At 41.2% G+C, this 26,571-nt stretch overlaps 1 protein-coding gene across 4 annotated transcripts in view; it reads left to right on the top strand.

The window, feature by feature from the left end:
* The window catches only part of SCUBE3 (signal peptide, CUB domain and EGF like domain containing 3), a 192,972-nt gene that overhangs the window by 35,776 nt on the left and 130,625 nt on the right, over positions 1-26,571 (top strand). For 3 of the 4 annotated variants that reach the window (XM_082245254.1, XM_082245253.1, XM_082245256.1), the window contains exons 2-3: positions 16,056-16,178; positions 17,194-17,319. In XM_082245254.1, coding sequence (XP_082101380.1) covers positions 16,056-16,178; positions 17,194-17,319 — 249 coding nt within the window. The remainder of the gene's footprint in view (positions 1-16,055; positions 16,179-17,193; positions 17,320-26,571) is intronic. The other variant, XM_082245255.1, reaches the window with a different exon arrangement.

Raw genomic sequence — 26,571 nt, 5'->3', positions numbered from 1 at the left:
ACAGATTTTTCCCATATATATATCATTCCGCATACACGCAAGCAAAATCTCGCGGGGTCTCTATATTAATTGCAAATGGGGTTCCATGGACTTATCAAGACAGCAGACACGACCCAGAAGGAAGATTCCTATTTGTTAAGGGATTAATAGGAGAGACACGGGTAACGTTCGCAACAATATACACACCTAACAACCGACAGGACGCATTTATCTCTAGAACGCTAGCTGAGTTGATGGGTTACACAGAAGGTCAATTAATCCTGGGAGGTGATTTTAATGCACCATTGATAGCAGCATTGGACACATCCTCCGGGACGACTACTCTTACCCCTGGAATGAGTAAACGAATTTTAAGAGCCTTATATAAAGCTCAGCTGATAGATATATGGCGACTACAGCATCCCTCGGAAAAAGAGTATACTTTTTTTTCAAACCCACACAAGAATTACTCTAGAATTGACCTTCTTTTTGTACCCCATTCCCAGCTACAGGCAGTAAAAAAGTCAGATATAGACAGTATTACATGGTCAGACCATGCCCCAATATCAATAATATATAGCTTGACATCAAATTCTACACAGAAAAAACGCTTCTGGAGGCTAAATGAGGATTTACTGCAAAGAGAAGAGGTAGTGAAGGAACTCACAGAGGAGATGAAGGTCTACTTTGAGATCAATGACCAACCTGAGTGCCAGACAGGGACCCTTTGGGAGGCCCACAAGTCAGTAATGAGGGGCATATTCATTAAGCATGGAGCACGTATAAAAAAGGAAAGGGGAGAGCAAATGACACAACTTTTAGAAAGACTCAGCCTACTAGAGATAGAACATAAACAGACCTTATCAGAGACGGTGAGGGGAGATCTGAAGTTAATTAGAAAACAGATAACGGACCTGCTACAATATAAAGCCAAAGCAGCCATTCAAAGGTGCCGGAAAATGAATTACGAATCGGGCAATAAATGTGGGAAATTACTGGCTAGTTCAGTAAGAGAGCAGAAATTGAGATCGTACATACCACATATCATTACGGCAGAAGGTGACAAGAAAACGCTACCAACACAAATATCAGCAGAATTTGAGAAGTATTATACTTCTTTGTATAATTTAAAAGAAACCCCACCATCTTTAGAAGATATTGAGGGATATATAGACCAGTCACAGCTACCCAAATTGATAGAGGCAGACCGAGAAGACCTAGAGAGGGAAATCACGATTGAAGAGATACAGCAAGCTCTTAAATCCATGAAACCGGGGAAAGCACCAGGCCCAGACGGTCTAACGACTCAATATTATCAAACATGGTTCCACATCTTAGGCCCTTATTTAGCAAGATTATTTAATGCATCAGATATGGATGGGAAGCTAACTAGAGATACTCTCACGGCCCATATATCCTTGATATTAAAAGAAGGTAAGGACCCGTCCTCATGCAGCAGCTATAGACCAATATCTCTCTTAAATGTGGACCTAAAAATATTTACTAAAATACTTGCAAATAGACTAGCAAAGGTCCTCCCTAGCCTAGTACACTTAGATCAGGTGGGCTTTATGTCATCAAGGGAAGCAAGGGATAATACCACCCGAATTCTTAACTTAGTACAAGTAGTAAAGGAAAAAAAGATCCCGTGCGTAGTGTTGAGCACAGACGCAGAGAAGGCATTTGACCGGGTGGGATGGCCTTTCATGTTTGCTGTGCTCAAATATATTGGACTAGGGAAAGAGATGCTAGAAAAAATTACCAGAGTCTATACAGAGCCAATGGCTAGGGTAAAAACTAATGGTATATTGTCAAATGCCTTCCCAATAAGAAATGGCACAAGGCAAGGATGTCCATTATCGCCCATACTCTTTGCTTTGAGTCTAGAACCGTTCTTATGTAGAATTCGGTTAAACCAAGATATTAAGGGGGTAAAGATAAAAGAGAAACAATTTAAAATCGCCGCTTACGCGGATGACCTACTATTTTCACTAACTAGCCCAGGTATATCACTGCCAAATCTAATACAAGAGTTTAAAAAATGTGGGGTTATGTCATATCTGAAAATTAATTTTGGGAAGTCGGAAGCGATGGGAATAGGGGTACCTTTATCCCAGGTAAACGTGCTGAGAAGCAGCTTCGGCTTTAAATGGAAAGAAGAGGCGGTGAAGTACCTAGGGACATTAATACCAGCGAAATTAACGCGGGTGTACGATCTCAATTTCCTGCCCCTGATAGCAAAAACAAGGAACCTACTAGAACAATGGCGTAAAGGGATGCATTCATGGTTCGGCAAATGTAATTTGTTAAAGATGACAGTTCTACCAAAATTTGTATACTTGTTGCGAGCGCTACCGGTTAAGATCCCAAGTGCCTTCTTTAAAGCAATACACTCTCTGTTTGTGAATTATATTTGGAATTACAAAAAACCACGAATAGCAAGACGATTGTTAGTATTACCAAAGAAAAAAGGGGGGCTGGCTTTTCCAGATATACGAGTATACTATCAGGCCACTCAAGTGGCCAGAGTGCTAGACTGGTGGCATCATTCGGAAAACAAGCTATGGGTACAATTAGAACAAGCACAAACAGAAGTAGATTTGAAGAGAGCGATATGGTGCTACCAGGTATTACCTAAGGAACTGAAAAATCACTCGATAATAGGAAATACATTAAGGGTGTGTAGGAATCTAGATATATACAATAAATTGACAACGAGCGAGTCCCCTTTATTCCCAATTTTGGGAAATCCACAGTTTGCACCAGGCTTAGATAAGAGACAGTTTGTGGACCTGAGGGAGAAGAAAATTGATCAGGCCTCTTCTTTTTTGATACAAAGAAAATGGCCCTCAATTAATCAATTGATTGATAGAGCGGGAATATACAATGTTCCCTTCTGGCAAGCAATTCAATTACACCACTATCTAACATCAATACCAAGACCAGAAAGCTTCTGCAGAGCATTAACGAGATTTGAACAATACTGTGTGAGGCCAGGGACCTTATTACATACACTATCAATAGCCTATGGGCTACTGACAAATCCGGAAGAACAACCGGAATTAACGTGGCCGGGAAAATGGGGTAGAGATCTCGGATGCAATCTAACAAGTGAACAGGTCCAAAGGATATTAAGATTTACCTTTAAACCATCTGGGTGTGTCAGAACCCAAGAACTGAATTTCAAGCTCATAACGAGATGGTATATTACACCTAAGAAAATTCACAGATGGTTCCCGAGAGAATCAGGTGTATGCTGGAGATGCAAAAAAGAAGAAGGTACATTGTATCATATTTTTTGGACCTGTGCAGATATAAAACCATTCTGGGGGGGAGTAAAAAATATGACTCAAAAATTTACGGAATATAAAATTGAAGAAAATCCGCTCTTTTTCCTGTTGCAGGGGTCAGATATACCGGTGGGGAGATACGAAAATTCTATTATACCGTATTTAGTAAATGCAGCTAAAGCATGTATCCCAGGTAACTGGAAAAAAACACAACCCCCATCGATGGTAGAATGGATACACAGAGTAGAGGAAACTAGAAGAATGGAAGAGTTAATTGCATACTCCCAAAATAGACAGGAGAAATATAAAAAGATATGGGAAGAATGGAACTTCTTTATAATCTCGGAAGAAGGGAAAAAACTCTTAGGAGGATAGAGGCAAGGAAAAGATAAGAATATAGCGGAAGGATAAGGGGTCCTTTAGGCTGATGGCAGCGGAGCGGGGGAACTCTCCCCCCCCTTTTTTTTTTTTTTTTTTTTTTTTTGGGGAGGGAGGGGGGAGGGAGGGTAAGGGACAAAAAAGGAAAATAAGGAAGGAATACAAGTTAAAGTAAATGATGAAAGAGTGGAATTAACAAAGGTTAAAATGAGATTGTACTACCTGCTGAATTGTAAATGTACTCAAACTGAACTTCCTGAATAAAAATTTATATTTGAAAAGAAAGTGTTATTGCAGTCTAAGTGGAACTCAAAGGAGAAGTTTTGGGTAATTGAAAAAATAAACATACATACCTCTATGCTGCAGCATCAATCTGATGCTGCAGATATCCCCCGTTGGCTCTAAGCCTGAGAACTGAGCGATCACATGGCCACTGATTGCTCAGCTCTTGGTCCTTCTGAGTGGAGAGCATTGACTGTCAGTCATTGCTCTGCAGTCTTCCCTTTCAATGCTCACTGGAGCGTTGGGCAAGGTGACTCCAGCTGTCAATCAGGCATCTCGGTGAGATCCTTCCAGTGCTTGAAACAGCTTTGTGACATAAGCTGACAGCGGGCTTTAGACCTCTGTCAGCTGATTCTGGGTCATAAGAGTTCAAACGTTAGTGCACTCCTGTGATCCAGAAGAGAGGTATGACCAAAAATGATTTGTCCATACGAGAGGCAGCAAGTTGGACCAGGTTAAATTATTCTCATTCTTATTGTAAACAACACGCAAATGATATAAGTGTGCATTAGTAATATTCACTAAGTTTACCACTTGGACCAATGACAAACTTGTTAGTTGCTGCGGCTTAGTGTATATTCCAGCTCATGTCATGGATTAACAAAGTCATTTTTGAGTTCAATAACCACTCTGTAAGCTATTACAGTTCATTATTGAGTTTGTATTTTCAAATCTGAGTCTTTTAATTTGGGATTGCTCATATGTATTAAAACCCCATTTAAAAATCTTGGATATATTTTTCTTCCACCTAGCAGTAAATGCTGTTGTTGTTCTTTGCCATAAACGGCTCAAATCCAAACCATTAATGGACAGGCTGAATGTACCAAGTTGATTGATCAATAAACTTGGGTACAACCGCCTTCCAGATTTGCTCCAGATTTGCTTGCGATTACAGCAAGCAGCTGCTATAGCTGCTGGCAATAATCACTGTCTTCTCCCAGCGGGAAGAGTGAAAGAAATATGCACCGTCTATGGTGGTATGCCAGGAAAAACATTTAGTTTGGACTGAATGGGGGGGAAGTGCTTTTATTGCTGTCCCAATAACCATAGTCATGGGTACAGAAAAAAAGCTCAACCCCTTCAAACTGAACTTTCCAAGAGAATGTCACCGACCTGGCTATGCTGCATGGCAGGGGAGGTTAGATGAGAATTACAAATCAGGTAAAATAGTACCCACACAGTATATGTATTTCAACTTTGCATTTAAATGATTTTCTGGAGATCAGTTTAAATAAGTGAAAAATAAAATCAATATTTATAAAAAATGTTGGTCTATGAATACAATTCCTTAAGAATTGATACAAATTAGAAATTAAAAACTAATGAGATAAAATAAACATACACTCCAAAAAATTATTTTTTAAGCCTACCTGAGAGATATTAGGCTTCACTAATTACTTTGTGAAGCATGTTCGCTTAGTGAATAGAAAAGTCTGGTCCTTTAGAACATCCTTTTTCAACCAGGGTGCCCAGGCTCACCGGGGTGCCTTGAGGTTTCTTCAAGAATGCCAAGGCAAAATGCCTAAAAATTTATAAAAAATTGGATACAAGCCAGCAGGTGGATCAAGCCTGCCTTTTAGTTATACAAAGCCACGGGTTTCCATTATGCACCATTACGGCTTTCTAGACACTGGCATCCTTACAACCAATGACGTCATCAGTTAATAAGAAAGATGTCCACCCTCCTATGCCCCTCTCCCTCAGCACTGGGGTGACATTAGCTGACTGATGGAAAGAAATTGAGGGAGAAGAGAAACATTGGAATACTAGTCAGTACCAGTGTGCCAAAGTGTATTTGCTTTGGAAGAATAAATCACCTCTAATGTTGGGTGTCCTACGTGTGGATGTTGCTGCATTATGTGAATCTATATGAACAGTTTTTTACATTTTACAATGGGGCGCCTCGAGACTGTCCATAATTTTACAGGGTGCCTTGAGATTGTCTATAATTTTAGAGGGTGCCTTAAATGAAAAAAGGTTGAAAAACACTGCTTTAGAATACCAAATTCTGTGGAAAATTAGGAAACATAGGATTTTTGGGTGTACATGATTGGATGATTACAGTGAACACAGTTTTACCTTAACCACTTAAGCCCCGGAGGATTTGGCTCCTCAAAGACCAGGGCCTATTTTGTGATTCGGCACTGCTTGACTTTAACAGACAATTGCGCGGTCGTGCGGCGCTGTACCCAAATGAAATTGACGTCCTTTTTTCCTACAAACAGAGCTTTTGGTGGTATTTGATCACCTGTGCGATTTTTTACTTTTTGCGCTATAAACAAAAAAAGAGCGACAATTTTGAAAAAATAACAATATTTTTCAAATTTTTTTATATGAAATTCCCCCCAAAAAATGTAAAAATCAAAATTTTTTAACATTTTAGGCCAATTTGTTTTCTGCTACATATGTTTGGTAAAAAAAATCGCAATAAGCGTATTTTGATTGGTTTGCGCAAAAGTTATTGCGTCTACTATCTAAGGGAAAGATTTATGTCATTTTTATTGTTTTTTTTTTTTACTAGTAATGGCGGCGATCTGCGATTTTTTTTGCAGGACTGCGACATTGCGGCAGACAGAACGGACCCTTGACTGACATTTTTGACACTTTTGGGGGTACCAGTGACATTACTACAGTAATCAGTCCAAAAAATATGCACTGTTACTGTAAAAATGAAACTGGCAGGGAAGGGGTTAACTTTATTGGTGATCAGTGGGTTAAATGTATCCCTAGGGGCATGATTCTAACTGTGGGGGGGCGTGGCTTGTGATGTAACCACAGAGAAATACGAGAAATACGATCCTACATAGCAGGATCGTATAGTCTCTGCAGTTACACCAGGGAGAATGACAGACGGCTTTATTTACATTAGCCGCCTGCCTTTCTCCCTCTCCAGCGGGAGATGGCGAGTGACCGGCGGACATGGACACTCGCGCGGGGATGTTAATGAACGAGCGGGGGCGGGAGCGCGCCTCCGGCGGCGCGCGCTCGTCCCCTAGAGGCTCATAGGCGAGCGACGTAGCCCTACGTCGTTTTGCCTGTAGGGGGCTGACTGCCGCAGTAAATAGTCGTGCGGCGGTCGGCAAGCGGTTAATTACTAAGCTAAGTGAACTTTCAATTTGCAAAGTGAACATGTACTGACTATTCTTTAGGTAAATCAATTATACAGTAGTATCTTATAAGACAAAGTATAAAATGACTTTAAGTAGCTATGGTAGACTAGAAAATGCTAATGGGAGCATGAAGCCTGCTCTAAAGCTGGATACACACTATACAACATTTGTTGTTAGATTTTCTTTAGATTTACCTTCAGCTATGTAGTGCAAGGGCCTGCCAGATTGCATACAAATTGAAAGTGTTTAGGTTTAACCTCATATTATATGGTTTTGGTAAATCTAAAGGAAAAAATCTAAAGACAATTGTATAGTGTGTATGGCCCATAATTTATAAAACAGACAAACTCCTGTACAAAACACAAGATGACATTTTAATTTAATTGAAATCTTAAATTACAATTTGCAAAAATAATATTTTCTGAATGGCACCTGTGCCGAGTGTCCGAATCTCCTGTGTACAGTAGGCAGAGGTGCAGCTGCTCGGTATGGGACCTAGAAGCAAGTGGAGATCACTGGGGTAGTGGTGTTTACTTCAGTGATTTACAGCTTACAGGGGGATTGGCCAGGTACGGCCGGGGCCGCTGTTAAAGCAGGGCAACCGACCCTCTTGTACCAAGCCCGGGCCCCAATCAGTTCAAAAGGGGGGCCTGAGCAGCTGACGAGCTTATTCCTCTTTGTGCAGTTCTCCCTTCAGCACTGACAGTCCCTCCTCCTCTTTCTCCCTCCGGGTGCGCTGCAGAGTGATGCATTAATAAATATGTGCCCCTACCCCCCCCTGTATGCCCCCCCACCCGCAGCGCTACTGGCTTCCCAACTCTCCTCTCCCACCAACAGCAGCTGCAGGCACACAGGAGAATCAGTTCCAGGATGGAAAGTGGGGTCCCATAAATGTGTCCTATTTTCTTCCCGCTTCCTTTCTGGAATGAACACAGTGAGTGATCAGTACTGATCTCTCCTGTGTTCATTCATCATTCATGACTGAAGCATACTATGGTGTTTACTATGCTTCTGTTTGTGAATGAACAGGAAGTCGCTCAGCACAGAGCATTTCCTATTCATTCACTGTCCAGTGCTGAGGCTGCAGAGAAAGGAAGTTATGAATTTATATCCTCGTTTCCTATCTCTGTGACAAAAGTGAGACACTATGGGGTCTGTTTAGTCCCTTAATATTTCACCAAAGCCCCCCAACAGGGCTCCTAAAACATGTTAAAAAAAAATAATTGTAAAAAATAAAGTCTGAAATAAAAAGTATAAACATTTCTAAAAAATAATTTAAAAGATGAGGGCCCATTTATGTGCTACTCTCTTCAGAGAGCATTTGACAGGCGGTGAGGAGGTGTATTGCCTACTCACCACCTGCTTTAACCCTGCACTAGAGCATCGTGTGCTTTGCATGCAGTTGTAGGGCACAAGCAGAACAGTGCTATTTACTTAAATGGGTCTTGTTCGACGGTGGTAGAATTTCTGCCATGGCTGCAAAGCATAGCATCGCAACCATAGCATGTACACACCCCTAGCCACTTCCTCTGTTGCTAAAGGGGTTAGCAGTTGGTGAGTAGTAAAAGAACAGCTCAGCCATGGGGTTTTACTGTCCCCCAATCTCACGTGTGTATGAACCCCAAAGGACTCATTCATACAATTGCTCTGGCCATGTAAATTAATAGATTGTTCATGCAGCTAGAGCCACTTGTTACTCTAAGGCTGGCCATACATGTTCAATTTTCTTTTACTAATTTCCTTTAGATTTACCCTAAACTATATAGTGCAAAGGCCTGCCTAATTGGATACATAGTTACATAGTTACATAGTTACATAGTTACATAGTAGGTGAGGTTGAATAAAGACAATAGTCCATCCAGTTCAACCTGTGTAGGTGTGGGTGGCTGTAATCATCTCACATACCCCTGAATGTTCTGATCCTTGAGATGTAAGTCTAAGAGTCTTTTGAAAGCCACCATACTACCCGCAGAAACCACCTCTTGTGGTAGAGAATTCCACAATCTTGTAGCCCTAACAGTAAAGAACCCCCCACGTTGCCTGAGGTTAAAACGCTTCTCCTCTAATCACATTGTATGCCCTCGAGTCCTCATGCAATCCCTTCGAATGAACAGCTTTTTTTCTAAGCTGGGATCCCCATTAAGATATTTATAAATTGCTATCATGTCCCCCCTCAGACGTCTCTTCTCCAGGGAGAATAAATCGAGCGATTGTAGACGCTTTTCATAGTCAAGGTCCTCCAATCCCCTAATTAGTTTAGTTGCCCTTCTCTGGACTCTCTCCAGCTCCAACACATCCCTCCTGAGCACTGGCGACCAGAACTGGACAGAATACTCCAGATGCGGTCGGACCAGAGTTTTATAAAGTGGAAGGATTATAGTCTTATCTCTGGAATACATCCCTTTCTTTATGCATGCTAATATTCTCCTGGCTTTGGCAGCTGCCGCTTGACATTGCATGCTGTTGCCTAATCTATCATCAACCAAGACTCCCAGATCCTTCTCCATTTTTGATTCCCCCAAGGGATCCCCTCCTAACGTGTATTGTGTTTTTATGTTTTTAGTCCCCAAGTGCAAAACCTTACACTTCTCCACGTTAAACCTCATTTGCCATGTCGTTGCCCACTCTGTAATTTTGTCCAGGTCATTCTGTAGGATATCTGCTTCATGCTGTGCAGTTATTGCCCTGGCCAATTTTGTGTCATCTGCAAAAACTGATAACGCACTACTGATCCCGTCCTCAATGCTGTTTATGAATAAATTGAACAAGGTTGGTCCCAGGACTGAGCCCTGGGGCACCCCGCTTACAACCTCAGACCAGTCTGAGTATGCGCTGTTTATTACCACCCTTTGGACACGCCCTTTAAGCCAATTCCGTATCCAAGAGCAAACTCTGCTGTCGATACCTGCAGACCTTATTTTATAAATTAAGTGCTTGTGGGGAACTGTATCAAACGCCTTAGCGAAATCCAAGTACACCACATCCACTGGTCTCCCCCTATCTAGCTCACAGCTTACCTCCTCGTAAAATGCTAAGAGATGGGTTTGACAAGAATGCCCATTTGTAAACCCGTGCTGATTACTGCTGATGATGTTGTTGTCTTTAGCAAACTCTACGATATAGTCCCTTATCATCCCCTCCAGAAGTTTACATACTATTGATGTCAAACTGACAGGCCTATAATTTCCCGGGATATGCCTCTGGCCCTTTTTGAATATCGGAATCACGTTAGCTTTCTTCCAATCCCCTGGTACATCTCCTGTCCTAATACTGTCAGCAAAGATCAGGAACAGTGGTCTGGATATAACCTTACTGAGTTCCTTGAGTACTCTCGGATGTACGCCATCCGGACCTGGTGATTTGTTTGTGTTAAGTTTATCCAGCCTTTCCCTGATTTCACCCTCTGTTAGCCATAGTGGCAAGTCCTGTGTATTACTACTAACCATACAGTCATGGTCAGTGTACCCCTCCGTTTCCTGTGTAAAGACTGAGGAGAAAAAAGCATTCAGCACGGTTGCTTTTTCAGTGTCCTCTGTAACCATCCCCCCATCATCGCTAATTATGAGTGCAATATGCTCTGCCCTAGTTTTTTTGCTGTTGATATATTTAAAGAATTTCTTTGGGTTTTTTTTACTATCCTCCGCTATTTGTCTCTCAAAGTTGATTTTAGCCATTTTGATTTCGTGTTTACTTTTCTTATTTGCCTCCTTGTATTGCTCGAAAGCCAATACTGTGCCCTCTGATTTATATTTCTTGAAGGCCAGTTTTTTTCTCCTAATAAGTTTTTTAACGCTACGGTTTAGCCAGCCAGGTTTGGTTTTGTCTCTTCTAAATTTATTTCCCATAGGAATGCACTGCAAGATGCCTTTGCCTAATATGTTCCTAAAGCATTCCCATTTTTCCTCTGTGGTCAGGGATCCCAGGGTTTGGTCCCAGTTTACCCTTTCCATCAATGAGTACAATTTTGGAAAGTTTGCCCTTCTGAAGTTTAGGGTTCTTATGTTCCCCACTTGCCTTGTTATATTGTTATTTATACTAAATGTGATCATCCTGTGATCGCTAGAGCCCAGGTTGTCCTGGACTACTACCTCCGAGATTATGTCTGGGTCATTAGTGATCAATAGATCCAGGACTGCATTTTCTCTAGTCGGAGAGTCCACCAACTGTGACATGTAATTATCCAGTAAGGTTTCTGTGAATAGGCGGGCCTTCTGTGAGTGTGCAGTCCCCTCATCCCAGTCAATGTCGGGATAATTGAAGTCCCCCAATATGATGACTGATCCCAATTTTGCCACTTTACTCATTAGTGCTAAGAATTCCAGCTCTACCTCCTCCCCTTGGTTAGGTGGCCTATAGCAAACCCCCACAATTACTTTCCCCTTTTCTCCTTCCCTATGGAGTTCAACCCACACAGATTCTAACTCCATACTCATCCCTTCCATAATGTCACTCCTTTCTATCACCTTTATATTGTTCTTGACATAGAGACATACCCCTCCCCCTCTTTTTCCTACCCTGTCCTTCCGGTACACCGAATACCCTTGGATATTGGCCAGCCAGTCATGTGAGGGGTCGAACCAAGTCTCTGTTATTCCCACAAGGTGTATGTCCTCCTCATGTACTAATATTTCCAACTCATCCATTTTATTAGCTAGGCTCCTGGCATTAGCATATACCCCTCTTAGTTTTATGGAAGTTGAGCGCAATTGGTGGTTATGTTTATTCCTGTTTGGTCTGAGGTTTTCCCGCACAGACCTACCGATTGACGTTGTGGACCTACTGTCGCTGCTGACCCTACAACTGCCTTCAGTCCTCTGCTCCCTCCTGACTGACTCTACTTCTGAGCCCTCTCCCCCGTCTCCTAGTTTAAAAGCCCCTCCAACTTGGTGGCCATCTTTCTCCCCAAAAGAGCTGTACCGTCCCCATTAAGGTGCAGCCCATCCTTGCTAAAGAGCCGGTAGCCGACTGAGAAGTCAGCCCAGTTCTCCAGGAACCCAAACCCCTCCTTCCTTCACCAGTTCCTCAGCCACTTGTTAAGTTCCCTAATCTCCTTCTGCCGCTCCTGTGTGGCTCGAGGTACAGGCAGTATTTCAGAGAAAACCACCTTGGAGGTCCTTTTCCTCAATCTATTACCTAAGTCCCTGAAATCGTTCTTAAGGATCCTCCACCTACCTTTAACTTTGTCATTAGTGCCCACATGCACCATGACCACATGCATGACCATGACAATTGAAAGTTGTTTAGTTTTGCCCTCATATTTTATGGTTTTTGGTAAATCTAAAAGAAAATTGTACAAGAAAATGAGACATGTATGAGCAGCCTAAGGGTCCTTTCATGCGAACGATCCATGCATCCCTATGGGGCAGCGATGTCAGCAGAGACATCTCCGCTGACACCCGTTTCTATCCGCTTACGATCCTATTCGTGAAATCCGGACGGATGGAAAACCTATTTTCCATCTGTCTCGCGGATCGGATCGGATGGGATCGGATGAGAATGGACAGGCGGTCCGTTCTCATCCGATCTCCCAATAGAGGGCAGTGAGGATCTGACAGCTCCGTCTCTGCACACAGAGTGGAGACGGAGCTGTCATCCGCCTGCTCACCGGGGATCAGCAGATCAATCCCCCACTGAGCAGAACGGACCTCATCGGACACACTGCCATGTGAAAGGACCCTAAGGGGACGCAGCAGCTGTACAAACACAGCCACAGATCCTAATTTGACAGGTGCGCAGGTTTTGGGGAGTGGCCCTAAATGCACACTGTCTGTGTTCAGCTGTGTTCATACACCTGCTGCATCCCATTAGCATAACATAGACTGACTGCAAGCAGCTCCAGCCACATAAACAAACCACAAATTCACTAGGGATGATTGAATGGTTCTGGTCGACCATCGGTTTGACCCGAAAATTGGCTGTACAAAATTCGGCGGAATTCCGAACTTTTTGCGGTAAAAGTTCGGAATTCGGACACCAGAACCTCGCAAAATGCAATTGGACAGGAACTGGGCTTTAAAAGCCCATGATTGGCCCAGAAATGTCAGTAAAAGCCAATTGAGGGGGCAGTAGTCTGTTAGGAATGTGATTGGAGTGACTACGGGGTCCAGAGGCCAATCAGTAGTGAATACGCCCCCCAGTATATAACATAGCCCCGCCAAATCTCTAGCACTGTAATACAGGGGCTGTGGGAGAGAGTGGAAGCATTAGTGTTACCCCTGCTGTATGGAGCTGTTCTTTTAGTGTGAGGAAAGGGATATGCAGTGTAGTTAGGGTACTATATACCACTATAGTTAGATTCAATAATTTTGTTTCGTTAGGGATACCTTTAAGTGTCAGGGTGACCGTAGTGTAGTTTAGGTGACCTGACTCTGCCATGTCAGGCTGACCGTAATGAAGTTTAGCTGACTTAGCCTGCCATACCAGGGTGACCGAACTCTTCTATGTCAGGCTGACCATAATGAAGTTTAGCTAAATTAGCCTGCCATACCAGGGTGACCGAACTCTTCTATGTCAGGCTGACCATAATGAAGTTTAGCTGAATTAGCCTGCCATACCAGGGTGACCAAACTCTTCTATGTCAGGCTGACCATAATGAAGTTTAGCTGAATTAGCCTGCCATACCAGGGTGACAGAACTCTTCTATGTCAGGCTGACCGTAATGAAGTTTAGTTGATTTAGCCTGCCATACCAGGATGACCGAACTCTTCTATGTCAGGCTGACCCCACTATGCAGATTTTTTGTTAGGGGTATACATATATATATATATATATATATGTGTGTGTGTATATATATGTATATGTATATACACACACATATTATATATATATATATATATATATATATATATATATATATATATATATACATACACACACACATATATATATATATATATATATATATATATATATATATATATATATATATATATAGATTTATACCCCTATACAGAAGTTCAGATGTCATGCCTGCCTTCAAACGCCCAAAAAACGCCTGAAACAAAAACGCCCAGGTGTGAAAGGAGGGTAACACCATCCCTGCACTACTGAAATTCTAAGAAAAATTATCTTTTTTTTCTGGTTCTAGACATGCTACAGAGCTGAAACTTCACAGGTACACTTTTTAGACCCCCAGACACTAAATCCAAAGAAATCTCATTTTTTTTTCAATCATTTTTTCAATAATTGGCTCTCTATAAAAAACGACAATTTTTAAGAACTTTTTTTGCCTGATTAATAGTCCCTGGGGCATGACCCAGAACCCTAGGCACTTTTTAGGGGTATTTATTGGGTTTTAGGGCTTCAAAATGGTGTTTTTTGATTCCAGAAGTTCGGGTCCCATTGATTTCAATGGGGTTCTGGAATCCGAACCGAACTTTCGGGAAGTTCGGGTGTTCTGGCCGTACCAAACTTTTCAAAAGTTCGATCATCCCTAAAATTCACACTGTACAGGACACAGTGCCCCTGTGAATGAGCCCCTAAACCTTTTTAACTCACAGAGCTTTATTTATTAACTCAATACAGTTTTATCTTTTAGATTTAGCAGGAATTGTGTTATGTTTGTGACCACCACTTATAAGGGTTTTAGTGCATTTTTTGTGAAAATATAATTTTATATTTTCGGGGGAGGGGGGTTAGGGGGTATGTTAGGTAGGCTGTATGGGCCCCCTTGATTTCTAACAGCAGCTCTGGGTATAGTATATACATAGTTACATTGGTTCTAGTTTAGTTCAAAGTAACTATGTATAAAATACCCATGCCTGGAATTATTCTTTAAGCGCTGTCAACTTTGGATCCAAGGATTTGGTGCAAATAATACCGCTATTTCAAGATATATTATTAACATGATCAACTGAGATATTCAGCACTGTTTAGAACTGTTGTTACTGAATAAAGGAATATAGTGCAATATTTTCACTGATTTAGGAAATAATGGGTGCTATCAGCGAAGGAGCAAGATATAGTAGGAAATATTATTCTTAAAATCAATGATGTTGAGCATAAGTACAAGCGAGAGCTACTGTAGGCACTGTTACTGCCACTGGTGCCACTAAGTTTTTACATTATTGCTACTGAAGCAGTGAGTATAATACTTAATTGCTAACAGGTAAAGGGATTTTTGCTCTATCTTTTAAAGGATTGCATTCATTATTACCACTGCACTGCAGAATAATGGCACTATAATTACTGCTAAGGTAAGGTACTGTTGATAAAGCCAGGTATTTTTGGTACTGTTGTTACTTTTAGAACTGGGAATTTCGAACATGTATCACTGCAGCTAAAAATTTTACCAAAAAGATTTAGGAATTTATTGTGTTGTGTTCAATATTCGCTGCTGCTTCTTTCTTCCATGAATGTATTGTAGTGCAATTATGGAAAACTTGGAAGACTTAACCTTGGCAATGATCTACATGACCCACCATGTGCTTTTTCCTTCTCTGAAAGCACTGCACTGCACGAAAAAGGGATTTCTCCAGCTAAATCAGATTTCATAAGTAGATCCTTTGGCTTTTTGCTTTACTATATTCAAAAACCCTTTTATGCCTTGCATTCAAGTGATACTTGTTTTTCTTCTCTTAGCTGTGCTTCACTTCTCTGTGTATACCATTCTCTGTGCATATTCATTTTTTTTAGCACTGTATGCACATGGCTGTAAGTGCCATACTGGTACTAATGGGCCAGTGCCTAGGGCAGTAGGGCAAGGGTAAAAAGTAATCCAAGCTTCCATTTACAAACTGATTATTTTTACAAATATTTTGTTTCCCAATACTGGCTACCTCAATTCAGTTATGTAAAAAAAAAAAGGGGGGGGGGGAAACATGCCCCTATCCTTCCCAAAAGCAATCTGATAACATATAGATATATATCCCCTGGTATTTCTGAAAACCTATATCCCCATGTAGGTAGAGGTACAAGTACAACAACCTTTATAGAACTCTTCCACATAGCTGTGTTCATTTTCATGTGCCACTTGGAGGGACTGTGTTGTCAACATATTATCATTCCTTTCTTTTAGATGTTGATGAATGCGTGGAAGGAACAGACACTTGCCACATAGACGCCATCTGCCAAAATACCCCTCGGTCATACAAGTGCATATGCAAGTCTGGATACACAGGGGATGGGAAGCACTGCAAAGGTATATTAGAAGCATAGAGCATAGACAGTTGGGTTTTTCAATCTTGACTGCCCATTGTATTTGCTAATGCCTAAGTGCCCACCTGTTCTATTTAAAGGATTTCAAAAACAGCCTTATACATATGAAAGAATTCAGAATGCGTGTGGCTATTCTTATCTCTCATAGCATGGGTGAGCTACCTCAAATTGAGAACAAAACTTTGCTCTACAGGAATGTCTGCCATGGTGATGAAGTTGTGACGCTGGGTCTGACATTGGGTACCAATACTGTATGCTAACAATGAGTACTAGTGATCCTAAAGCAATTGTAATTATTATAAAAATAAGCATCTGGGTGTTTGGTTTTTTATCAATTAATTTGCACAGTACCAGTTTCAGAAACTGAGACAAAGCGTTTAACAGGTTCAATTTACAAATCTGTACATGTACAACTCTGCTGTACAGTTATTGTCTATGTTTTACAATTCTTCCCCACTCCTCAGGCAAAATGTCCACTTCAGCTTCATGCAATCCCCTGCACAGCATCACTTATACAAGGATAGAACTTTGTACGGTTCAGCAGTGACCGGACGAATTTCAATCCCTGTATGGGCAGGGTGGTTGTACAGAAGTCAATTTACTGACTGACTTCTGTACAACCATCCTGTTGGATATTTTGTCACTCGATCAGCACCGTCGGCTATAGGTAAAAGTAAAATGAGCTCAGGACAGAGTGCAACCAATCTTTGTATGTTGAGATTAAGACCTAAGGCCTACAAGAAAATACCCTGCCAACATAGGAAAGGATCTTGCACAAGAGTTTTGACCAGTTACTTGGACAATGGGTAGCTTCAATGATTCAGTTGTCCAAATAACCCATAACTACGTGTTATGTATGCTTTGTTTCTAGTTTAGAAGATTTTCAACAAAGTTGACACCAAATCTATGTATGTTTTGATTTATTTGACAGTAAAGGCATAGCTCTCTGAATTCACTTGTTATAAATTTGTAATTATTTCTGTTTTTTTTTTCCCTAGATGTAGATGAATGTGAACGAGATGATAATGCAGGGTGTGTACACGAGTGTGTGAACATACCTGGCAACTACAGGTGCATGTGCTATGATGGATTTCGATTGGCACACGATGGACACAACTGTCTAGGTAAAGTAAAACTTACTGACAGACAATATCTATAGGAAAGCTGAACTCCAGACACTTATAAAAGAAAACTATATTTTTCCTAATACTTTAATAAATGCATTTTTTTTTAATTCAGCCAGTGTAAATACCTGAATTTGACTTGATTTCAGTGTATTTAAATACCCTGTACAGCAGCACTGAGACTGGAAGAAAGCAGGCAGGACAGAGAACCAATCAGTTGTTCAGCAAATGGGCTGACCAAGGACAAGCTCACAGTAGAAGAGAACAGAATGAGCATAGAGATTACTTTATCAGTTTTCTTCTGCTACTTCACTGTACTATCTGCAGGCTGTGGGCGGGGAGATAACACTACTAACAAATTTGTGGCAAGTTATCCTTGCTATATGGGAATAAAGCACTTAAAGCTGAACTTTGTAGCTGGGCTACCCCTGCACGCAAGGGTTAAATGTTTGTTTAGGTCTAGAGCAGGGGGTATCAAACTCCATTTCAAGAATGGCTGCATCAGCATAGTGGTTGCCCTCAAAGGACCAGTTGTATCTGTAAGACTAGAAGTCCAGAGACCTCTACCCCCCCCTTACATTAACTGTCAAGAGCCCCCTACCAAAAGAAGTCAAGTGTCCCCCACCCTTCCTTACATCGCAGTGCACTACCCTCCCCACCCCCCTTACCTTGTGCTGCTGCTCCCGGGAAAAAGCTGGGGACAGAGCTGGCAAACAGAAAGTGCAACATATGGAGAAGGACACAAGCAGAGCCGCTGATAGGGCAGTACAACCGACCCTGTTGTACCGGGCCTGCCCCCATCAGCTACACAGCGGGGCCTGGGCAGCATGACAGTGCATTACTACATTTTTAAAAAATTGCTTTCTAAACTCCTTTCCCGCTCCTTCTTGCCTACGGAGGTGTGTTATATAATTTTCCTGGGCCCCATCGGGTCTACAGAGGTGCCCAGGAGGTGAGCGCAGTGGAGGAACTATTTCTTTATTTTCATCATTTTCATGTACATCATGCCGCCCCACTACTCAATTAGTCCCGGCCGGCAAGGTGTTACTATAATTCTCCGTCCGGCCCCTGGCTGCTGTCCTCACAAGATGTGAAGCAATTGAGTGGCTGACAGGGAGCAGCAGGAGAAGAACATGGCTGCAATGGACACAGTGAGTGTAAAATAGAGGATAGAATCCTCACTGTGTCCTTTTAAATCACAGCACAGTAGGTTATCATTAGCATTACAATAATCACACAGGCAGCACAATAAGCAGGGGCTCCATTATGGCTCTGTGTCACATGACTGTTGGGTGCTGACTTTCTTATGGCTGTGCTGTGTTACGGTCTGTAATACTCAGTACAGCCATAAGTTGACAAAGTCAGCACCCAAGAGCCGTGTGACACAGAGCCATGATAGAGCGCCTGCCTGTGTGATTATCATAATGCTGATGATAATAGGACATGGTGAAATGCTACTTTACACTTCAGTTGGGGGAGCAGTAAACATGTGCAGGAGAGCTGCATTTTTACTGTCCCCAAACCAATCACCTTTAACTGCTTCCCGTCCAGTGACATACTAGTTCGTGGCAGGATTGGAAGGGTGATATCTTGGTCATCACTACAGCAATGATCGAAATATAATTTTTTTTTTGCCTTAGCGATTCTGCACACAGTAAAAGTAATACTAGTGGCTAAGAAGTGGAAGGGGTTCCCACCCCTGCCGTTACTGCTTTTAGGATGCAAACAGTAGCATCCAGTTCCTGGAACACAGTGAGAGGGATGGATGTCGTTCCTCCCACTGTGTGATGTCAGAAACCAGAAGCGACAAGGATTTTTTCACTTCCGGTTTCGGTCTCATGAACAAGCATCTGATCAAACTGATCTTGGTTTGATCAGATGCTTTGAGGCTGGAGGACAGATATGGGGTCTAAAAGACCCCAGATCTTTCCATAAAGAGGACCTGTCATGGCCCATGCTATCACAAGGGATGTTGTTCATGTCTTGTGAAAGCAAAAAAGAAAACGAAAATGTAAAGATACAGTGTAGGATTTTTTTCTTTGTAATAAAATTAATCAAATACAATTTAAAAAAAAATTTAAACTGCCCCCCACTACTTTGTGCTTATGCGCAAACGAACACACACGTTTGTCCGCACGCATATGTAAATGGCAACAAACCTGTATTTAGTTTCGAGTCAGGGGCAGGGGCAGGGGCAGGGCCAGCGGTGGGGTCAAGGGTGTGGTTGAAGGGGGCCCCGTCAGGTAGACTGTACGGGGCCCCATGATTTCTAACAGCGGCCCTGCTCACGGGTCGATGGAGAAGAGGGGGTTCTACAACTGGCCAGGGAGGCACAGGAACTGTAGGTAGAGTTCTGTTGTCCTCTCTGCTTCCAACTGCTGAGATAAGGTGGGGCGGAGACAAGGGAGGCTCCGCAGCTGCAGGAGAAGTGCAAGGGCCACATGAAGTGGCCGGGGGGCATGATTTGGCCCACTGGCCCTATGTTTGACACATGTGGTCTAGAGGAACAAGAAAAGCAGTTTTACCTATTCCTCCGCACCCACAGGCTTCCTCCAGGCTGCAAGACTGGTCCCTGCGGCCCACTTTTCCTCCTTTGCGGGTCTACTTACATCATCAAGGCCTCGCATTGGACATTTAGACTGCAAAGAACAGTCCATCGCTGGAGTGTAGGGGAGCACTGGCTGCGACAGGAGTGGAGGATATGGTAAGTAAAACTGCTTTTCTTAACCCCCAGATATAAATGTGAATTTAGCCCTTGCAATGCAGGGACAGCCCCATTGCAAGGGAACATTTTTAATTTCCCTAAAGTTGGGCTTTAACTATGCTGCAACATTAATTAATTACAGTAGCCATAAACACCTAAATCTCTTATTTGGTACATTTGAGTCTGTAAAATAAGTCATAAAAAAAGTATTTTGTTTAATCTTTTGATAAGTGCAAAAAAAAATACCTGGGATGTTGCCAGAAATTGCGTCAGCTGATAACTTTTTGTGCCCTCTGCCTGTACTGCATTCTTATCCGTTATCTCTGAGGACTACAGAACCCATCCCATCTATGTTATGGATAAATAGATTTTGGTTTTATGAATGCTTTAATTACTGCGTCCTACTGCAGGAACATATGATGTGGTTTACCAGATCTATTGACACCTCTAGGAGAAGATCATTATGATGGTGGATCAGCATGAAAAGTGCTGTCTCCAGCAACTTGATGGACACAAAAGTCCTTGTTGCAATACCACAAGACTTGGACAAGACATTCCATACAGGCTGATGTACCTGTTAGCTTCTATATGCATGTCGTTTTTTAATATTTGAATAAGGAGTATGTGGATGATCTAATAGTACCCGCTTTGGACTTCTGAATCATCTCATAAAATATAAGAGGGAACTTGCTGTTGTTTTTGGATAAGGTGGGCAAAGGAGAAGGGTGGAACTTGTTGTATTGTGCAGGGTTTAGGCTTTCTGGTACATATATATATACTGAAATTAAGATTCAGAGTGGCTGATAAGCACAAATCATTCCTTGTGGAGAAATACCATGGTATGTTACCAAATAACCATAGTAATCAGAGAGCTTAGCCATTTGCCATGGTAAATCTGTCTTTTTTCTGTAGAGGGAAATTTACCATGAAAAATACTCACAAGCCATGAAATGTCATAGTAATTTCATGGTTCATTTTTCATTTGCCTTGGTAATTTTGTTTCTTTTTCTGTAAGGAGAAAATAAACCGTGGTGAATGTCCAAATCAAATGTGTCATAGAAATTTCCTGGCAATTTGGCATTTCTGTATCAATTTTGTAATGAAAGAAAACCTTTTTTCAACTGTAGCCATGGTACTTTCTTTAACATGTGCAGTGAATTAAAGGTAACACAGCTTCACTTCCTGCATGCTTAATTGATGTCAGATTTTTTTAATCAATTACAAGTGGTTATATTGTGAGTCCACGCAAAACTGACGTTTCAGTTGTGAGCGGATGACTGGTTAAAACTTATGTCAAGAAAGATTTCTATACTGACTCAGTCCATCCATTAGTGGTGGGCAACCATGGCACTCTGCTTTAAATCTCTAAGCTTTAGCATGTCAATGTAATTTCAAAAGTCATTATTTTCAAATCTGCAGCTTTCTTTAAATTAATACTTGGTAACCCTGACATAAAGGTCCTTATTCAAACACTGCCTGTTTTCAGATGACACGCTCTGTCCCCGTTTCCCAGTTGTGTTCTTTTGTTGTCATGCTGTTACAAAGGGTTCTAATAGGGATTACAGGTAATCATTTTAATATACATTAGGCTGGGATGGTAAACCATCATAAAATACCACGTAGTCATTGCTGGAGCACAGGCATGTGGAAATGAAGTGGCTGTGGCACAAAGATGCAATAAAGGATGAAAAAAGGTGAAAAAAGTATAGAAAGTCAGTTGTTTATTATACACTGTGTTTTAGCACTAAATGTGCTTTAGCAAACTAAATGTCATTTAAGTATGGTTTACGTTAACTTTAAGTGACACTAGACTTATGTATCAATAAAATATCAAATTTGGAAACTTGTGCATATGAAATGTATATTTGTAGGCATACTGTAAGTACCACGTGTTTTTCAAGAATCAGCATGGCAGCTGTAAATATGACTTAGCTTAGAACATTTGGGTTGCCAGCAGGTGGCATAGGCTTCTCTGTTGTGCAGAGTCCAGGAGTTGTCCAGCCCTCACCAGCAGCCTAACAGGGGGGTTTGGGGTTCACTATGGACAATTCAACCCTTGGATATGTTCCACTGGAAACAGCCCACATGCAAATAGAGCACTGAAGCAAAGTCCTTTTTGGGTGGAAAAAGCATAGGTCGTAAACAAACTGTGGTGGAGGCTGACTAAGTTCAGGCTTGTAAATTGTAAGGCTCGGAGTTGCAACTCATGTTGTGGAATAGGTCAAGCAGAGCAAGCAATAAACAGCCAAATAACATAAACCAGATCACAGGATAGAATCGTAGCAAGAAGCAACAAAATTTGTAGACCTGCCAAAACTCAGTCGGTCTTTGTTTTATTTACATAGACTAATGCAGGAAGACCTATATCTTTATGTAATAAAACTTTTTGTATATTTTTGATAGGGTTAAATTAGTTTAGGGGTTACTAACTTTGGGTTAGTTATGGCTGTTACGTCGAAGGGTTTAAAATTAAGGTTTTGTTTTTGGGGGTTAAGTTATGTTATGATTTGGGTTGAGTGTTAAGGGTCAATTTTAAGGGTTAGTGTAAGCATTAAGGTTGGAGTTTAAAGTGAACCTGTAGCCAGTCTATGGGCATTATGTATTTGCATATAAACAGGCAGTAAATGAGCTTTAAAAAAAGTCCTTACTGACCTCTGTACCTACAGATACTGTGGAGCAGTATTCTCCAAATTTCTCCAAAATTAATGACAGAGTTACCAAACAAAACAACTGTAGTTAGTTTCACAGCAGTTTTAGCTATTCCTATCGGAGCACTGACCTGGCTTCTTCAAATTTATACTGCGTTCTTTTAACCTCCATTCATTCCTGTGGAAAGTTCACATATTATAACAGTGGACAGCATAGAGAATCTTCTGCCCATACACATAAATGACCAGCTCAGAGACTTTGGAAACAGTGGCTGAGCTGTGCAAGGATCTTGGAGAAGCAGGGCCAGAAAAGTATAACACTTAGGGGGTTGCTGTGGAAGGTAGGCAAGCATTTCAAAGATAATATAATTTAAACATTTCTAGATTTCTTTTATTGGTTGAACTAGATGGACTTGAGTCTTTTTTTTACCAGACTAGCTATGTAATTGACTAACTGACTAACTATGTACTCTATCCAAAACAAAAAAATGGCTTTAGAGTTACTTCAATATAAGAGTTAGGTTAAGTTATAGAGTTTGCGAAAAGGAAAGCCTAAAAGTATAGGGTCAGTTTTAGGCCCAGGTTAATGCTAGAGGGGTCAGGGGTCTTAGTGGACATTTCTTCGAACATTAGTATTCTATACTTAAGCCTCTGCACCAAGATGGCTTACAGTTCTCAGTCTTGAAAACCAATGTACCTGGATTCTAGAGCACCATGAAGGACTAAGAGGATGATCTCACTTTGATCTTTAATATTTGGTAAATTACTTTGTCTGCCAACTGATATTTGACCCAGCACATGAAGAGATGCCATCTCTCTAAAACTTCAATCACCTGGCACTTTAATACTAGGCTTTTGATATCTGATTTTTGGAACTAGCAATGTCAGCAGCATTTAATTCAATTTAATTCAACAACAGGCGGGGAGTGTTTTAACTTGTAACAGTTGTGTGAAGTCTTCTCAATGCCAGCAACTTTGACTTCTGTAGGAAAAAAATCCCAGATAAGATGTGACTCCGTGATCACCATGGGTGATCCATGCAGAAGTACTATGCTCATTATTTTACTCATTGAAGTCTGCTGAGCAGTACACAGTGAAAGAGCTGAAATATTTACAGTTTACTGCTTCCCCCTACGGAGTCCAGGGCTGTCAAAGATAATTAATTCTTTATTATTACAGAGCAAGAACAGTATAGCTATTTGAAACTTTTACCCTGTTGTGCTATCTAGCGTGTAAAGATCGTGGGTGCATTAAAGAACAGCAACATATTATTGCACTTAAAGAACAGCAACATATTATTGCACAAGGTGAATGTCCAGCTAAAACCTTTTTTTTTAGTTTTGGATAGAGTGGTGAAGGTTGAATTTTTACTGCTATATAGGGTCCTGTTAGAGAGATTTCCCCCCCCCCACTTCTTGTCCCAGTGACTACCAGAGAGGAAGTGAGTGGAAACCTGCAACAGTAATGCAGGCAGCAGTAAAGTAAATAAAAAAACAATTTGACTAGACATAGGGTTTATTAACCACTTGCCGACCGCTCACTGAGCTGGTACTGCGGCAAAGTGGCTCGTTCCCATCCAGCGACGTAGACCTATGTTGCTGGACTCCTCCCCTTGTGGGCTCGCTCCCGCTGTATTCAGTCACAGCGGGAGTCGGGGAATCGAGTTTGGAGATCCGCCCGCTTGTGTAAACAAAGCGGGCGGATCTCCTAAGTGACAGACAGTGACAGATTGCAGGGTTCAGCATAGCTGAACCTGCGATCTGTCCCTGTGTCACTCAGTCACCTCCCCCCACAAACGTAAGTAAGCACCAGGCATACATTAACCAGTCCCTCTCCAATAAAATTAACCCCTTCCCTGCCAGTGTCATTTTTACAGTAACAGTGCATATGTATAGCACTGATTACTGTAGTAATGTCACTGGTACCCCCAAAAGTGTCAAAAATGTCAGTCAAGGGTCCCATCTGTCCGCCGCAATGTCGCAGTCCTGCAAAAAAAATCGCAGATCGCCGCCATTACTCTTTGAAAAAAAAACACCAAAAATGACAGAAATCTTTCCCTTAGTTAATAAACGCAATAACTTTTGCGCAAACCAATCAAAATACTCTTATTGTTATTTTTTTTACCAAACATAGGTAGCAGAAAACAAATTGGCCAAAAATTAAAAAAAATTTTGATTTTTACATTTTTTTGGGGGGGAATTTCATATAAAAAAATGTGAAAATATTGTTATTTTTTCAAAATTTACGCTCTTTTTTTGTTTATAGCGCAAAAAGTAAAAATCGCACAGGTGATCAAATACCACCAAAAGAAGGGTCTGTTTGTGGGGAAAAAAAAGGACGTAATTTTTGTTTGGGTATGGCGTCGCACGACCGCGCAATTGTCAGTTAAAGTCACACAGTGCCGAATCGCAAAAAGTGACCTGGACGTATGACAGCAAAATCCTCCGGTGGTAAAGTGGTTAACTAAAGGCAAATAGGCTGTCAACTTTGACAGGGAAGATGAACATTGCACGAGAATTTACACCAGAACTTGGTATTGCGGTGAAATTTGGTTTGAAAAAATTACCAATCAAATTTAAAAAAAATGAAAAAACAGCATTCTTGCTTGCACATAATTGGATGCTTCACCTCATTCACTAAGATCTGGGGAAAATGATTTTTCAAAGTGATTAGAAATTCAACTGTATGCAGGGTCCTCAGAGCTTATTTATTCTATCCTGGTTTGTAATATATGAATTTCAGATCAAAATGGAACCAACGGTGTTGGTACTGACAGTGATGTTCTTGTTTTCCTGAACCACAATAAAACCCTATATTACAAACCAGCTACAAAGCCCCCTGAACATTTTGAGACACTCAGTTTTTCTGTTGCTTCTGAAGCGAAGTGTTGCAGCTTCTGTTTTATTATTTATTTATTATTTCAGGTACTTATATAGCGCTGTCAATTTATGCAGCACTTTACATAAACATTGTACATTCACATCAGTCCCTGCCCTCAAGGAGCTTACAATCGAAGGTGTTTTAGAAACTTTTTCATATCAGTTGGTTCCTGAAGTAAGCGTTGCACCTCCTATCTTCACTGGTGAAAGTGTGCTGAGATACACGAGAGGCCACTTATATTTTAAAACTGCTTTATTGATGATCTGAGATGGGCGATGACTGCCACTAGGTACAACATGCCTCTAAAACTGTATTCGTTTTTTGGTAAAAGTTACACATTTTCATAAAGAAGGCACTGAAAGTTGACATAAAATTTGTAAAAAGCTATCGGAGCATTATATTATCAATACAATGATGAAGTTTCTCAGTCTGGCAGAATATTGTAGTGACGCAGATCGTTGTTAACCTAGTTATACCCTTATTGCATTACCACTGAGGTTTTTTAACTTGTTCCACATTAGGATCTTAAGGATAACTTTTCTTTATGGTGTTTTCCAAATCTTAAAACCACCTTCCTCCTCAGAAGCCCACAAATCTAATTCTATTGACTTAAATAGAGGAAGCCAGGAGCTGGGCAGGGAGGGGGAACCATGTGGTATGTTTCTGAGGTGGACCTCTGGGGAAATGAAAACCTGTATTTTATTTTCTGCCAGTATTTCAGCTTTTAAGAAGCAGAAAACTGTTACATGATTGCTAGCAGACTGCAGATCATAGAGCTATTACCATGTTTATAACAAGAGCCAAGTCTGTTATTCACCTTCAGCCTCAAAACCAGCAGCAACTCAAATCCCCATAATTTCAGGCATTATGTGCTACCAACTCAAATAGGTACCCTGCCAGAAAAGTGTTCCTACTTTGATTTAAGTAAATGTGCTTTAAAGTAGTGGTTCTCAAACTTAGTGAGACCAAGGTCGGGTCAATTCTTTTAAAACCTTCTATTCCCCAACAATAAAAAAAAAA

Source organism: Pelophylax lessonae (genome assembly GCF_965119305.1).
Source record: "Pelophylax lessonae genome assembly, chromosome: 2".
In the NCBI taxonomy this organism is placed as follows: domain Eukaryota; kingdom Metazoa; phylum Chordata; class Amphibia; order Anura; family Ranidae; genus Pelophylax; species Pelophylax lessonae.
Note: the sequence above shows the minus strand (reverse complement) of the source record. Positions and strands in the feature narration are given on the sequence as shown.